General features: G+C 45.5%; 3 protein-coding genes and 1 long non-coding RNA gene across 7 annotated transcripts; 2 read left to right on the forward strand and 2 right to left on the reverse strand.

The window, feature by feature from the left end:
- Positions 1 to 888: 888 nt before the first annotated feature.
- On the forward strand, positions 889 to 4,733 carry fgf17 (fibroblast growth factor 17). 2 transcript variants are annotated; one of them, XM_076990352.1, is made up of 5 exons: positions 889 to 1,045; positions 1,218 to 1,254; positions 1,582 to 1,726; positions 2,305 to 2,411; positions 3,395 to 4,733. In XM_076990352.1, exons 1-5 carry the CDS (start codon positions 1,014 to 1,016, stop codon positions 3,683 to 3,685), a joined length of 612 nt encoding a protein of 203 aa, XP_076846467.1. In that variant the 5' UTR covers positions 889 to 1,013; the 3' UTR covers positions 3,686 to 4,733. The 2 variants fall into 2 exon arrangements, with proteins under 2 accessions (XP_076846467.1, XP_076846466.1); XM_076990351.1 differs by having other exon boundaries at positions 1,549 to 1,726; positions 3,395 to 4,732.
- LOC143491399 (uncharacterized) lies at positions 889 to 9,865 on the reverse strand. 2 transcript variants are annotated; one of them, XR_013125188.1, is made up of 5 exons: positions 9,258 to 9,865; positions 9,080 to 9,161; positions 7,563 to 7,703; positions 4,246 to 4,335; positions 889 to 2,849 (listed from the first exon to the last, which is right to left on the reverse strand). It is a non-coding gene; the product is annotated as an uncharacterized LOC143491399 (long non-coding RNA). The 2 variants fall into 2 exon arrangements; XR_013125187.1 differs by having other exon boundaries at positions 7,563 to 9,161.
- Positions 9,866 to 10,492: 627 nt separating this feature from the next.
- tubb2b (tubulin, beta 2b) lies at positions 10,493 to 13,346 on the forward strand. The gene is made up of 4 exons (XM_076990254.1): positions 10,493 to 10,652; positions 11,722 to 11,830; positions 11,918 to 12,028; positions 12,136 to 13,346. Exons 1-4 carry the CDS (start codon positions 10,596 to 10,598, stop codon positions 13,194 to 13,196), a joined length of 1,338 nt encoding a protein of 445 aa, XP_076846369.1. The 5' UTR covers positions 10,493 to 10,595; the 3' UTR covers positions 13,197 to 13,346.
- A 38-nt stretch (positions 13,347 to 13,384) lies between these two features.
- Positions 13,385 to 15,902, reverse strand: bcl2l16 (BCL2 like 16). 2 transcript variants are annotated; one of them, XM_076990256.1, is made up of 3 exons: positions 15,773 to 15,902; positions 14,931 to 15,560; positions 13,385 to 14,587 (listed from the first exon to the last, which is right to left on the reverse strand). In XM_076990256.1, the coding sequence occupies exons 2-3, from the start codon at positions 15,387 to 15,389 to the stop codon at positions 14,456 to 14,458; spliced, it is 591 nt and encodes a 196-aa protein (XP_076846371.1). In that variant the 5' UTR covers positions 15,390 to 15,560; positions 15,773 to 15,902; the 3' UTR covers positions 13,385 to 14,455. The 2 variants fall into 2 exon arrangements, with proteins under 2 accessions (XP_076846371.1, XP_076846370.1); XM_076990255.1 differs by having other exon boundaries at positions 15,741 to 15,902.
- Between the last annotated feature and the right edge of the window lie 956 nt (positions 15,903 to 16,858).

The following is a 16,858-nucleotide window of genomic DNA, read 5'->3' on the forward strand; positions in this document are numbered from 1 at the left end:
TCGCGGCCCCTTCTCGGGGGACAGACCAACATTGAAATGCAGGCACACAGAACAGGCTCTAACAAACATTACACGGCACGCCCCTTCTTCAAGAAACCATCACGGGCTTTAAATACAGAGGACGATCATGATCTGAATACATCACTTTTGATTCGGAACGATTACCTTTAATCATCCATCAGGAAATTACGCTTAGGGCGAAACTAAGCCCACAATGACAGCAGGATCCGAATCTTTATCTCTCCTCTCACACAAATAAACCGTCTTCCCAGGGTCTACCTTACAGCCTACTTCTTGACCCGAATGAGACAACTGCTCAACTATGTAGGCTATGCCTGTAGCTGTGTTGGCTTGCTCCTCTTTCTCTGTGGAGGGTTGTCACATGGCTTGGTGAAACCCTAATATTCGTTCTTGGGATATTCCAACTGTACGAACTTTTATGAATACTTCATGCCCGTCAACGTCATCTGACAAAAAAATAGGAAGGTCGTAATTAACGCAGGAAAGAAACAAGGTACAAGGCGCAGGGGAGGGTCTTTAGGTCTATCATGTTGGCGCGGCGAGGGATGAGGACGCACGGGACGCAGTGCGCTTTTTAGCAACTGCGCACACGCAGACCAAGATACCCGCACACTGGGACACCCGCATTATTAGTGTTGTACATAATACAATACTAATACCAATCATTACTAGACACTATCGTTGGTGTACAGAACATGATGGAACTTCCCGGCTCCCCGGGACCTCTCTGGGTTTGCACTTTTGATCTTCTGATCCACAGACCGGATTTAATTGCGCAGCTCTGATTGCAGCGAAGAGCGCCCGAAAAGACCCGCATCGCCATCACATAAGAAACTTTTTTATTAGCTAATGGACTGAACTCTGATAATCGAACCACAACCATTGATCTAAAGGAGACGCGAGAGCGCGCCGCGCGGCGTCTCATCCGCCGAACTTTTCCACCGGATTACTGTCGAACAGAACCTGGGGAATATACGGACAGTTTAAGGAAAATGTACGGCATGAACCCACGATGTTTTTATTTGTAAGTAGACTATATTGAAACTTCTCATATGAACGTGTATAATTTGGTATGAGCAGTTAATGCATTTTTGATTATTAGTGCTGCTAAATAGCTTTATATTTATATATGCTATATTTATTTATTTATTTATTGTGCTATTGTGTTTTGTTTGTTTTTTGTTTGTTTTTTGCAGATCTTTCCATCTCTTCGTGGTCTGGTGTCATGCGCAGGTAAGCTTCCTGTGCTTGGATAGTTTAAACAGCGGAATAAATGTTCAGCAAAACATTTTATTACCAGCACGACGGGTTTTAAATGTGCAAAGAGATATTTAGAAGAAAAAAACACGTACAATATTGGATCCGTTTGAGGTTTCTACTCAAGCCCAAATATTCCATTGGCACATTCTTTCGGTTTTCCAAGACACGATGTATTCTTTTAATTTACTCTAAGGTCGGTGCTGTGCAAAGGCATTTATAGACGCAGAGAGAAACATGTGATCTTATTTTTCCCTTTACGTTAAAAAGGGGGAGAATCACCCTTCTCCTAATTTTAACCAGTATGTGAGGGACCAGGGGACACTGACGGATCAGCTCAGCCGGCGTCAGGTCCGGGTGTACCAGCTCTACAGCAGAACCAGCGGGCGCCACGTTCAAATCCAGGGGAAGAGAGTGACCGCCACAGCCGAGGACGGGAACACCTTCGGTGGGTTGTGTAATCAATTAAACTGACTGCAATTAACATGCATTAGGTTTCGGTCTAGATAGGGTCGCTTTTAGCACGGATAAGGATCTTGAAAGGTTTATTTGTAAAGGCGGAGCAAATTTGCTACCGGTCCACGAGACGTTTCTTTTTTTATATAGGGAGATATGTTAATATCTTACACATCAAAGCTGTAAGCGTCTATAAACAGTTTGTTTATCCAGAGTTACCAAAAATTTGTTGCAATATATGTTAGTAATGTAGGCCTTTGTTGCCCTCATCTAACAGAAGTATAAAACTATATAAGACCCCAGCTTCAACTCAGTCTAGGATGTATTATGGGAAGTGTGTTTGGTTTTTGGTGGGGTAGATTTTGTGAATTTCATGTGGGGCAGTTAAATCCAGAGTTAAGGATGGAATGGCATCTGTATTTTACTGTCAGGTGTGGTCTTGGGACCTGCTGTAAAACTTGAAGCATTCATCCATTGGAATTTCACTTACAAAACCTCAGTCCTGATTCAGAGATGAATCTGCAGTCCTCACTCAAGTCTAACGGTGTGGACGGGTCGCTGTGTTTGCAGCCAGGCTGTATGTGGAGACAGACACGTTTGGCAGCAGAGTCCGGATCAAAGGCGCGGAGAGCGACAGATACCTCTGCATCAACCGCAACGGAAAACTAGTAGGCAAGGTATGTGACAGCGTCTCTCAGCAGGTCCGTCCGCTAGGACTCCATTTCCCACGGTTCTCAGCAGTGTGAGGCCAAGCCCAGACTTTGTGGCGCAGTGGGTGTTTCTGATGCATTGTTGCACAGGCTGGAGCTCGACGTTTAAAGGGCGTACAGGCGCAGGAGATAGCTTCAGGACTGATCTCAGAACAGTCAAGAGTGTGTTGGTGTGCATTTGTGTACGTGTGTGTTTCACTACACTGCACAGAGGAGGACGTTTCCTTTCTATCCCTACTGTGCTAGTTAGATGTCAAACTGCTACATCCTACAAGGAAGTGGAAAAGAGGTCTTCTGCGCTGTGGGTTTGCCTTTACAAAGAGGTTAGGGTAGGTCAGATATGGTGATGTAGATTGAGATGGTGGTAGAGGCGGAAGATTCCTTGAAGGATCCTTTTCATGGATTCTGCAGGCATATCAACAGGTTTGAAAGTGTTATTAGTAAACAACAGATTTAAAGCTTGCAAAGTATTAATCACAACAGTATAACTCAAATATGACACTGGGTGGAACTCAATTATGTAACTCGTGGCACTGAATTCTCTTATATACCTCTTAGCAGTGCCTGGTTCTTTCCAGAAAAATGTATACAATTTATATAACAAAAACATTCAACTCATTTTAGTTGGACCAAAACATTTGCTGATATGGTTAAGAACAGCCAATACCTTTTTAGTCTGTTGGGCAGTTTTAAGAGATGGTCCTTTATATGAAACAGTGCCACCTGCAGTCAGTTTTGGGCACTGTTCTATTGTGGTGTGTATTACGCTTATTTAGAGCTTATAGAGTACCATGCATGTACCAAGCTACCTTGAAGAAATACTTCATATTATATTACTGATATAAAACATCAGTAAATGAAAGTAAAGTAAATAAAAAGCTGGTGTCATCAGATGAAACCTCCATTGGCCATGAATGAATATTGCATGGTAGTCTGTTGACTTCCTCCAGGTGGGTGGCCGAGGTCAGGACTGCATCTTCACCGAGATCGTACTGGAGAACAACTACACGGCCTTCCAGAACGCCAGGTACCAAGACTGGTACGTGGCCTTCACCAGGAAAGGCAGGCCCATCAAGGCCTCCAGGACCCGGCAGAACCAGAGGGAGGTCCACTTCATCAAGCGCCTGCACAAAGGCCCGCTTCCTTTCCCCAACTCGGACCGGTCCAGGCGCTTCGAGTTCATCGACTTCCCTTCGGCACGGCGAGCCAAGCGTAACAGGAAGTCGCGTGTCACTTCCTAACAGTGGACAACGCTAACTGAATGGACTGGTTTTGTATCAGAAAAGAGGCAGCTTTATTTTTTTATATTTTCATAGAGAAGGGACATATAAATGAAAAAAAAGCCAAAGCAGTCATCATTAAAGGGCGACTTGTACAGTGATGCAGTAAAAGATGATGTATATATTTAATAAGCTCAATGTTTTTGTGTGTTGAGTGGGCGCTTTGTGAACAGAGACACTGAATTCTAACATATTCAGTAATAAACAAGATATTGAAAAATGACAAATCTGGTCACATTTATTACGTGATCCTCTTCAGGTATTACGTAACATTAAGTGTTTTGGTAACTTTCTGGTCAGAAAGGAGTTGCCCAAAAGAAATTATGATAACAACAACAAATCAGGTTAGCTGTCAAAGGGCTCTGTGTGAGAGGAACACCAGTGGATGCTCTATATGTCACCCAGTACACAGGTGAACACCCTCGAAATAAGACACACTTTCTTTACATTGACCTCAGTTGCTGCCTCGTGTAAAATTCGGTCTGCTGGAGAACAGAGTTGAAACAATAGATGAAACTCACTGTCCAGAGGCTTATGTAGTCCTCTACACCACGTCCTATCAGCCTCTATAAGGAACATAAGCAGAGTAATCCAGGCTGCTCCGAATTCTTCTATGAGAGAAAAAAAAAGTCTTAAATGTTAGCCGCATTTTGGGTCAGAACCCGTGTTTCCTACCAGGAACGTTCATTAAAAGGAAGAATGTAGTTGTGCGGTTCTGAAAAGAACTGGTGAACCCTCCCTTTAAATGTGGGCTGGGATCAAATGCAGGGGGCTCGGTCTGAAGTCATGCTTCTGAAAGGGTTTCTTCATCAGCCCTGGCAGTGATTAATCACAACATGGGCATTTAGTTCATAAGCAGTTATGTTTGTAATGGGATCATCACCATAGCAGCTGCATGGCACTTGAAATCACCGCTAAAGTCTGCTGATCTAGTTTAAAGGCCAGTCTGAACAGCCCAATACTTGCTCTGAAACACCAGAGCTCATTAAGGGCTGGTTATGCAGATCTGAATATTCATGGACATGCAAATCTAAATTTGCTTGGAATGTAAGTCTGAATTGTATCTGTTGAATAGTGTCATTTTAATCTCTAATAAATATGTTTAAATGCTCTATTTATGTATCATGTGTCATGTCATCCTGTTTTGTTTTCGCCATTTTAGGAAGGTTATAATTTGCAAGTCAATAAATCTGTCCTAAGTAAAACTGGCTATATGGCGCCCTCAAGAGGACAATTTTAACAATGACAGCTAAACATCAGTCTAGTCAGGGTGTGGTCAATGTCCCTCAACTCAGCAGTAACACTGACGTGTTAAAATGGTAGATGTTTCTAGTAAAGTGAATGGAGTGTGTGTAGGTGGTGGCTATAATCTAAAGTCCCCATGCGTCAAATTACCTTAAATTCAACATTCAGTGACACAGCATTTATGTTTACATTAACCATTTGTTAAAGGAGAAATGTCATCTTTACCACAAAAATATTTTTAAGTGATCAATATTTATAAAAGTGATCTATAAATATAAAGTTGATCAATATTTATAAAGGTGACATTTTTTTTTCTTTAAAGTGCAGCTTGAAGAGTTTTAAGATATGCTATTTGATGTTAAATTAAATAATTTAATGGTTTTTCCATCTTCCTTTCCTTCTCTCTCTCTCTCTGAGAATACAGCAATAAAGAATAAGGACAATAAAAATTATCACAAAATTTTAAATGAATGAATATCTAATAAATTTAGTACATATATGTATATGCAGTTTCTCTTTAACACTCCTTATTACTTATCATGTTCACTAAAAGATGGCGTGTAAGTTTGTACTGAACATCAGATGTCTGGTGTGAGGTGTGTGGTGTTTGAGCATTGTCTGCATGTCTGTTCGTCTCTGATTGGCTGAGCAGTGATTATGTGCACTGTTTAGCCAATCTCATTGGTGCAGTTGGGATGCCTTGCCCTATAGCAGCTGAGTACTAGTGTTTATGGGGCTATGTTGCTGTATTATTTGACAATCTAGATGCGTCACGTGCAGCTTGCTTTTGTTTGTTAGTAGCCAACAAACCCGGGAGAGATGTTAACCTTTCTCACATGTTATAGGGGTGGGTGCTATTTTCTTAAGAGATCTTGTTTTCTTATGATTTTGGTAGTCATGATGTCAGGTTTGTTTGTGTTTTGTTTTGGTTTATTCTGTTATGTAATGTGGTTTTGTTTACTTCCTGAGATTTTTGTGTTGATTATTGTTGATTGTGAAACTTAACCTTAAGAGTTAAGTTATATATATATATATATATATATATATATATATATATATATATATATATATATATATATATATATATATATATATTTGACTTTACTGAGAACCCCAGTCTAGAGTTGTTGTAGGCCATAACACTTTGTAGTCTGCTTCTCCTCTTTGATGAACTGATGTCATGTAAAACATGTTTAGGGGTGTATGAGCTATGCAAACACAAGAGGGCGCCACTGAAACATTATGCAGCTAACTGAACACATTTCAGAGGAAGAAAAGCTTTGTGGCTAGACTAGCATTTCCAGAATGGCGTTTGCATTTACAGCTTTTAGTGGACCCTTTATATTGTATATTATTTATATGTATGTTTTAACCCCCAGCCCAAAATGACTTTACTGACTCAATTATTATTCCAGGTCAATTGATTGGATGCAAGCTCATCCCCCAAATCCAATATTCTCCAATATCCAATATTCTCTAATATCCAATATTCTTCTATATCCTAGTACATTTTGATGTTGTTTGAAGCTGTTGTATGTATTAGTGTAGGCAAATGAGAGAGCACAATTATAATGACCCAAGGAGACAGCTAGACACCTTAGACTGTATCAGAGAATGAAAATACGGGGCTTGTCACCATGACACTACTCTCAGTCAGGGCAAGCAGCATGTAAGGGGGTGTCCCAGGGGTATTTCCTGGTCCTCACCAACCCCCCTGCTGCTGGGTTCTACACCCTCCTGAGACCCCTCTGCATTGATTGTAGAGGATTCGGGAGGATGGGTGTTTTGTGTGTGTGTGTGTGTGTGTGTGTGTGTGTGTGTGTGTGTTTGACTCCCTGGGGCGAGTTCAGAGCTGGGGTAGTCACACATAATGGAGTGACTGGAATACCAAGCTCGGTCCATGTCCTAAAATGCTCCTGACACATCCCTGCACAGCTCAATAGCAGATCATTCAGCCCGGCAGCAGATGGCCGGGGGGGCGTGGCCACGGCTGGATCACAGCAGCAGAGAGTAGGGACAGATTACCTCTCTCCTCTCCTGTGCTCCGGTTTGTGTGAAATTACTGACCAGTAAACAGTGTGTGATGTAACTGATCTCATATGCTGATCTCATATATCTGTGGTCTGCTGTTTCCTCGTGATTTTTTTCCGTGTGGTTTTGCATGCACACACACATGCACACACACATGCACACACACAAGCAGACCTTGCCTCATCATCTGCAAGCCTTATGCCATGGCACTGCTTCACCAGAGTGTGATCTATTTGATACACACACACACACACACACACACACACTGTCACTCCAGTTTCAGCCACACTCGCACTCATTATACTCAAATCTCAGATATCTGAACCATCACCTGAAACAGTAATAAACACACAGCACGTCTTCAGACACTGCACACCTGTGCAAGAGGCGATTAAAAAACAGACAAAGAAACACACACCCAGCCTGTGCCTGGCGTCCGGGAGAGGCTGTGTAGCTTGGGGGGGGGGGGCTCGTCTGCTGTCAGAGTTCCTCCTGGGAGAAAGAGGAGGAGGAGGAGGAGGAGGAGGAGGGGGAGGGGGAGGGGGAGGGGGCTCTGACTCACCCTGAGCTGGGTTGCTGGGAGGGGGATGGGCGGCTGGGCTGGAGGTGATGTAGCTGTTTTGTTGTCCACGAGAGCAGTACTAGAGGCTGATGAACGCAGATTGCTCTACGGGCCGCTGTCCTCTGGTTCTTCATGCTGCAACTGCATCTTTTGTAATTACTGAGCTTACGCTCATGAAGCAAAAAAAAAAAAAAAAAACGCTCACGGTCCAGTGTGGGCCTTCCCACAGCAAACATTCGACCTTTAAACCTTTGCAGTGATCAACGCTGGAACACCCATTTAAGGATTGATTTACGGGCGGGGCTTACAGGGTTTATTCACGGGTGTCTGAACTGGTGGCTGATATCATGTCGGACCTGTGTGGAGTTTACCCGTGGAGTGCACGATCTCGTGCGAGATGACTGGACACTGGTGAACCGAGTCTGCTCACAGGGAATGAGGTGACGCGTAGGTTATAGAGTAAACCTGCAAATCTGTGACAAGTGTAATTAAATCAAACATCTTTGATTATCTGTATTATCTACCAGTCTCTGTCTCTCTCTTGTATCACTCTTTCCCTCTGCTTTAAGAACACTTATTCACAAATCTGCTGTCTGATCCTTTCTGTTATTAGTAGTGGGATTACAACACGATTGGTGTGCAGAGAGAAGAGATGCTGAATCAAGAGCCAGTGGCTTAGTCTTCCCCTCTGAGACCTACAGAGAAGCAGGCCGGCCTTCAGCAGAGACACACACGCACAGCTCACTACAAAACATACAGTAAAACCCAAAATGTCAGCAGAGGCAGAAGGATGAAGCGCCCAGCGCCCCCTCATATGTCTTTTCGTGGTTTTGTGTGTCTTTGTGATTCTTCTGAGGTGATCGCTCACACACCCTCACACGCTTTCTGTCTCTTTTTACTAATGTCCCCCCCCCCCCCCCCAATCAATTCTTCAATTAGATGCCAAAATGAAACTGCAACATGGGGGTGAGGTGGAGGGGTGGGTGGGGTTGGTGCAGGCAGTCTCGCGTGCAGGCTACTTGTCTCCAGAATTAGATTTATGAACATTGCCGAGAACAGGGTGGATCATGCGGGTTTGTTTGAAATTAGGCCACGAGGCAGTTATTTTTTTTCTCATCAACTATTGTGCAGGGCGCACAAATGTCTGTCCTTTAAAAAGTCATGTAGAAATAACAATAATATTTTTAGCCTCGCAGGTGCTTGAGAAAGGTGGTCTTAGAGGGAAATCATAATAGGCATTCGGGGATCTCTGAAGGTGATGTGACAAGACGCTTTTTGTCAGAACATTCAAAAAGCATTTAGCAACAAATGTATGAACAAGTATTTGGTTTCATTTGGGACAAAGGAGCAGGACACAGGGGAAACAGGGGACAAGCGTGACCAGTCCACTGTGCAGGGCTTGCTGCTAACGCCCGTCTGTTCACAGCTGAGTCTGCTTCTGCCTGTGGTTGACAGTAAAGACCCTGTGGCCGTGGGCAACGTCCCCTGCCCCCCCCTTCTGTCCCTGCAGAACCCACCGTGACAAACGTCTCATTCTCCGGTCCTAACGTCATACCAACTGTGTCTGGGGCAGCTGAGCGTAGTCTGACATTCCCTCTCCTGTACACAGATCAACTATTAATAATCATCTCCACGTCCGAGCACACACACTCCGTACCACGTGAGAAATGCACAAGCACGTCCAAAACCACTCACGCTTCTCCCACTAACGGCGCCTCCGCACCCGGACCTGCAGCCGTCGTGCTGGGTGGAAGAGTTCTCAATCGTGGCGGCCATTTTCTTTTCCTCCGTTCCCCTGCCATGCCTCACGGAGGCGCGGAGTCCGGGATGGGGGGGGGTTGAGCAGCAGGCAGACCTGACGATTCGGTGAAAGGGCTCGCGGCACAGGCTGCGTCGCCGTTCTGCGCGCGCCGGGTGAAGGGATGCGGTAATGGATGGGCGCGAGAGATGGAAAGTGAACTGCCCATCACAGCAGCATCCCTGGGTCAGAGGCCTGCAGTGGGGCGCATGTACAAGTGGACATCCGGAGTCTGTGACATCCATCAAGTTATTCTTGAGACTAAGGGAAATGCATTTTCTGTTATTTTTAAATAAATCAAATTAATTAGTGTTCATTTTGCTTTGGTGAGTCCTGGTAGCCTATGTTGTATTTAGTGAACATGAAACGTCCATTCGTAATTGTCATGACTGCGTATCGTTCATTTTAGTTTCATAGTAGCTGCAGAACACGCCTTAAAACCGTGGTGCAAAAGAATCGTCCTGGGGAGAAAACAGACTTAAGCTACCGCACATGGGGAGATGTATGTGGATTTGTTATTAGGCTACGGCGTGTGGAAACGGTGGTTCGTGTCATGGTGTTCACAAAATAAACGACATAATCCAAATTCCTGTACAATATCAGATCAAACTGATTGATCCATGGGTTAATGCGACGGATTGAACCGTCGTAATAAGATCGCCTTTTCACTCAAAATGGCTTTATGCCGATTAAAGGTGAAACGTCTCTGTATTAGAACATGTCGGCTGAAGTGAAAAACACGTAACCGAAATCAGGTTTAGCATTTAGCGGATCTAAAACATTCACGTTTTGTTAGATATGTTTAAGACAGACATGATAAATATATTTGTGTTCAGCCATTGATCTTTAGCTATTACGCAATATGACATAAACACGCTGCACAACGAAATCTTTTTTACTACGAAAAGATTTCCGTCCAGCGATTCATTTCGGAAGACATTATTCAGCGTCGTAATGCCGGTACGGAACAATAACGTTACTAGTACGATATTTTGACTGACAGGCGACGGGCGCCAATCGTCGTCGTCTACGCCAACTGTAGCCGCGCCCATAGTTCTAGAACTGATCGTTTGAAAAAAAAATCAACCAATGGCATTCGTGCACAAAGCGCGAGACCGCGCGTGTAGGGCGGGTACAAGAGAATCTATTAATATGGGTGCGGTTGCTTTATGCTGCTCAGTTGAAGCTTGAATCTTTAACGTCTGTGCAGTTCCCGCTACCTCTACGTTCAAAAAATGAGAGAAATCGTACATCTTCAGGCCGGACAATGCGGCAACCAAATCGGAGCTAAGGTTAGTATTTATTATTAGTAAAAAAAAAAAAAACAGTTGTGAGTGATCAGTAACGTGGCACTGTCTGGACAAAAAAAAACCCAATAAATTTTCATTTGCAATTACGTCGTAAAAAACACTGATTGGTTTAATTCAGTAATTAAAACGAAGGTATATTTCGATTTTTGGTGTATTTAAAATGACCATCTACTAATTCGAAGGAAAAGTGGGTCAGTATAACCATGTGCTTCCTCTTTTTTTTCGACCGCTGAACAAGGAACAGGGAAATAATGTCTTTGGAGAGGCTTAGACGGCACTTCACACTGCTGCTATTTTGATTTATTGCATTGCAACAATTAATAAGCATCCCATTAAGTATCCGTTGGTGGGGGTTTCCCTCGACAAAGGCGGTGTAACGTGACAAAGACGACGTGTTGAGGCAGTGTAATTAAGACGTGGCCAAACGATTTGATTCAGTCGAGGTCAGATTATTCGACGCATTTCGTAGGTCGACGCATTTCTTCGATCAGTTATTTGATTTTAACTTTAGGCCTCGGAGAAGCCTGGTGCGCTTAATCGTGTAAAAGGGCGCCGCGCCTTTAGCGGATGTAGGCGGCGCGAATTCTGAGTGACGTAGACAGAATTTTCAAAAGGGCACGCGCCAGATGGATTCCAGCCAACCGGCGTGAAGGCCGCGCGCGCGATTTTGTGGAGAGGAGGAGTTTAAAATCGATTATTTGTGAATCGGCGTCGTCCGTTGAGCCATTTTAAAGAAATATTTAAAAATTATCTTTAAAAAAATTGACTGGTTTGTCGTTTGTTCGCCGGTATATCGTCTGCAGCGAAGAGTGATGCTAACGTTGCGACGTTTTCAAACCTGTAGGCTGCATAAAATTTTGGTGCAATGCGGTTGCTGAGCCTTAAGGTTTCAACGGGAAATCCCGCGTGCGAAAATCGTTTAGATATTGTAAAACATGGTCGTGCTTTTTATCTGATCCTTATGTTTGTCGTTTACAATGTGGACTTTGGGCAATTTACCACACCATAACGCAAGTGAATGATCAACGTTCTTTGCCGTTTTCCTTTTTAGTTCTGGGAGGTTATCAGTGATGAGCATGGTATTGACCCAACTGGAACATACCATGGCGACAGTGACCTTCAGCTGGACAGGATCAACGTCTATTATAACGAGGCATCAGGTACATTTACATGCTCCCCTCTCAAATGTTTGTGTTGGCCCGTTGGGTCGGATGCTGCCCCATACTTAACTCCGCCCCCTGTGGTAGGTGGTAAATATGTGCCCCGCGCTGTGCTGGTGGACCTGGAGCCTGGAACCATGGACTCCGTGAGGTCAGGACCTTTTGGCCAGGTCTTCAGGCCAGACAACTTTGTCTTCGGTGAGTGTTTGGTCTTAACCAGTCTGACATTTTATTACATGGCAGATTATATGTTTTAAGGAGAAGTGAACTTTTGGGTAAATTCTGTATTTGGATTGGTTGAACAGGGCAGAGTGGTGCTGGAAACAACTGGGCCAAGGGCCATTACACAGAGGGGGCGGAGCTTGTGGACTCGGTGCTGGACGTAGTGCGTAAGGAGGCGGAGAGCTGCGACTGCCTGCAGGGCTTCCAGCTGACCCACTCGCTGGGCGGCGGTACCGGCTCCGGCATGGGCACCCTGCTCATCAGTAAGATCCGTGAGGAGTACCCCGACCGCATCATGAACACCTTCAGCGTGGTGCCCTCGCCCAAGGTGTCCGACACAGTGGTGGAGCCCTACAACGCCACGCTGTCCGTGCACCAGCTGGTGGAGAACACGGACGAGACGTACTGCATCGACAACGAGGCGCTCTACGACATCTGCTTCCGCACGCTCAAGCTGACCACGCCCTCGTACGGCGACCTCAACCACCTGGTCTCCGCCACCATGAGCGGTGTCACCACTTGCCTTAGGTTCCCTGGCCAGCTCAACGCCGACCTACGCAAGCTCGCCGTCAACATGGTGCCCTTCCCCCGCCTGCACTTCTTCATGCCGGGCTTCGCTCCTCTCACCAGCAGGGGGAGCCAGCAGTACCGCTCCCTCACCGTGCCCGAGCTCACGCAGCAGATGTTCGACTCCAAGAACATGATGGCGGCGTGCGACCCGCGTCACGGTCGCTACCTCACCGTGGCCGCCATCTTCCGCGGCCGCATGTCCATGAAGGAGGTGGACGAGCAGATGCTCAACGTGCAAAACAAGAACAGCAGCTACTTCGTGGAGTGGATCCCCAACAACGTGAAGACGGCCGTGTGCGACATCCCGCCCCGCGGCCTCAAGATGGCCGCCACCTTCATCGGCAACAGCACGGCCATCCAGGAGCTGTTCAAGCGCATCTCGGAGCAGTTCACCGCCATGTTCCGCCGCAAGGCCTTCCTGCACTGGTACACGGGCGAGGGCATGGACGAGATGGAGTTCACCGAGGCCGAGAGCAACATGAACGACCTGGTGTCCGAGTACCAGCAGTACCAGGACGCCACGGCCGAGGAAGAGGGCGAGTTCGAAGAGGAAGGCGAGGAGGAACTGGCTTAAGTGTGTTTGTGTATGTACCGGGCTGTAATATTTCCTGACGTATCCAACGAGAAAACCTTTCCAAAGCTCCGTTTTTTGCTTTTGTGATGTCACCTGTGCTGTTCTCATTCCTTCTCTGTACAGAAATAAAAATCTTTTTTTGTTAATGTTGATGTGTCTTATCCGTGTGATTCACATGCAAACCATAAAACACTTGTGTTCAGGGCAGGCAGTTTGCATGTTTTATTTGGCCTGGTTGCTTGAAGTACACTCCTGGTCTAACTGGTTCAGTAGTGTTCATATTTCAACGTGACACGTGGGCTCTGCTATTGAGCTTGATCCTCGGGGGGGGGGGGGGTAGTGTCCTACAAGTAAATCATAGTTGCTGATCGCAGGGTGAGATGTACATGATAAAAGCTCATCCAGGAATGCATGTCAGACTTTTACCTGCAAGACGGTGAGTATTATTACATCTGTGCATAAGTGCTGAAATCACATGGATCACAAATCACTTAAAATGGAAAATAAAGACCCAAGTTTCTAAATTGACAGTAATATTTTTATACCAGTGCAAATACAGTTACAACCTGTCTATGGGTTTGTAGTTTTAACATCATTTAGGTGCTGCACTTGCTCTGATAACTATGACTAATCTTTGTTGTGCTTTATAAGAGATCCAGCCCAGGAGTTATTTGCACCATATCAACCTCGATTTATTAACGAAGCCCTTTCAGCAAATGGCCTCATGCTGTATTGCTGGGCTCCAGAGTACTAGTGTTCACCGACAGATGGCGCCACATCTGCCTTTCACTTGTGTAAGATGGTATAGCACAACATTGTTATTTACGGATATCCTGGCTGTAGTTCCTAAACTTGTGTGATAAATTAGTAATTCTAATATGTGAAGCCTGTTCTCACATGGCCAACTCGAAATTAAGTGGCAAACTTAGAATATGTGCTCAAGTTTCTTTCATTTATAACTTACTATGTGTGTAATACAATTAAACTATGTTCAATGTCACTGAAACTGAATTCAGACGACGCTTGTAGCTGCCAAGACCAAACGTGGTCACCCATACAGATTTCCAGGCAGTTTACAGCATATTAAATTATTCACCACAAGGTGGCGATGTAGCTTAATTATTTTCCATATGAGGTACGTAAAGATCCACGCAGTATTAGTGTTTGCCAGAAGATGACACTGTAGCTCCTCTATGTCGGAGAAGGAAATACTCCCCACAGTCAGGATTTGAAGTATTCACCACAAGATGGCGCTCAGTTTAGGTCATTCTTTTTTTCCATATATAGTAGGTGAAGATCCCCACAGTCAGTATCACCAGACTCCAACAACACACCTTCTTCACCTGGCCCTCCAAACTCGGCTTCCTCCCAAATCGAGACACAAAGCCCGACTAGGAGACACAAACACACGCACACACAAAAACAGTGGTGGCTGTTTGGACAAGTGTATTATGGGGTACTTACAGCATCCCACCTTTTGAGTTTGAAGAAAACTGACGTGTTGCTTATTCTGTTCTCAAAGGATTTCATGCACGTTCTCAGAAAAAGAAAAATTGTATGGTTACAGGTTGGACCTAATGCAGCCGGCTAGCATCTAAGCTAGTAGTCGTCTTCAGGACTGCAGTGCTCCTCTTAAAAGAACCTGCTCGTAACCTCTGGGAGGATCTCCACTGAGTGCCTCCCTAAATCAACACCCACAGAATTCCGGCTTCTGGCCATGTGGCGTCCACTCACCCATCCTCCCTTGTCCCTGATTTCGGGGCAGATGACCCTCTCGACGTAGCTGCCCACGCAGTGCTGGAGCTGGGGCAGGATGGCGTTCATGCCCCTCGACTGGCAGTGCAGAGCCATCTGGCCCGCCAGCACGTAGGTGGAGAGCACGGCGCTCCAGGCCAGATCTCGGCGGCGGGTCGGGGCGAAGTGCTCGTCCAGGATGGTGACGAGGGTGCTGCACGCCGTCTCCTCCGTCACGTCGCGGAAGACGCGGGGCCAACGGCGGAAGAAGATGGGGAAGCGGAGGAGGAGCTCGTCCCCGGCGTGACGCAGGGCCGCGGAGGCCGGAGAGGGGGCGGGGCCCGACGGGGGCCGCGGCTGGGCCGTCACGTAGTCGATGTAGTCATAAGCCATCAAGTAGGCCTCCCGCACCAGGGGGTCGGGACTCGTCAGACCCTGGCCTGGGTCGGACTTGCCCATCACTGCTGCGTCCAATCAAGGTCGGGTTTTTGTAGGGACTCGGTACAAAAGTGTCCAATCAGGCTATTCAGTCCTTAGGACAGTAAAGAATACCTCCAGTGTCCAGGAGCTTTCTACCATGGTGATCTACTAAGATCATCATCCCATTCATCAGGAGGTCAAATCTGCCCCCTGTAGGCAAGAATGGGCATTTCTTAGAGTTGTATACTTAGTCAAGAGTAAAGCTGCGCTGATCAAAACCACCGTTCACATTTAAAGGGGTGAGACGCTCAAACGCTAACTGTCAAACTGTCAACACTCTTTTTCTTCAAAACCGTGTCAACTTTCTCTGGAACATGCACAAACACGCACCGGCATACTGATGATCGAAAGCAGCAGCTCACCGCTTCTTCACACAGACGACAAGCGTGCAGGAGCCGTGGTCCTGACGGGCAGGTGGCGGGACAGGGGTGCGAGGCGCCTTTGTCCGAGGGTGCTCTGTTGCTTTTGCGAGCATGCGTGTCCACGTGCACACATTCGAATGCCTCTCCCCTGGCTATATTTAACTCTGGTAACCGATATAGACTGAGCGTGTTCATCTGCCATAACTCTGACCACCAAACACCCCCCCCCCCCTAAAAATACTGCACTGTTGACCCTATGGCGTCTCTCCACTACACAAACACCCATAAACACTGCACTGTGGGCTTCTATTTGTCCTCTTGTTGACTGGCACTATTGTGAATGAGTATTTAAGGGATTATTCAAAAATTATGACTGAAACTTGATGGCTCCTCTAATGGCCCTGGTAGGTTCTGAGACATTACACTGTTGGGTGGATGTATATGTTCTGCTAGTGGGCGCTGAAGGGAATGTTAGTAAGTTTATATTCTTTGTTTCCTTTGTGAATAAAATATTCATCACCTGGCCTGGATGTTGATACTGTATTTAAGCATAATTTTTTTTTCTATGGTAGGCTAACTCAGAAATGTTGTGTCTAAAGTGAATTGAATATCTGTGTTTTCTAACAATACTCTGTCCTGCAAACCGCAATAGTGTGAATGAACAGAATTGATATATCATCTACTGTCTGAACAATCCAGTTCGTATGAATTAATATCCTTAATTTCATGAAAAATAACCCAAACAACCCTTGTATTACACGCTGTCATCCACTGAATTCTGCAGCAGTATTAACCTGCCTCATTAAGTTGCACATGCCACTAATGCTCAGGGGTCTTTCTGGAAGCAACTGAGTTAAACGGTCTCGGGGGATCAGTGTTGTGATCTGTCTGGATTAGAGTTTACCCGTAACATAATTAAAGCCAAATCTTTTGCCGAAGCACAGTCGCAGAGACACTAGGGGGCAGTGGTACACCTACAACAGTACTTCTTTAAAAACAAACGTTAGTCTGGAAAAAATAATAGCTTATTCACTTTTTTGTAAAATGCACAATGACTTCTTCATTTTTCACCATCGTTTATCCTTG

Source organism: Brachyhypopomus gauderio, unplaced genomic scaffold (assembly GCF_052324685.1).
Source record: "Brachyhypopomus gauderio isolate BG-103 unplaced genomic scaffold, BGAUD_0.2 sc74, whole genome shotgun sequence".
Classification (NCBI taxonomy): Eukaryota; Metazoa; Chordata; class Actinopteri; order Gymnotiformes; family Hypopomidae; genus Brachyhypopomus; species Brachyhypopomus gauderio.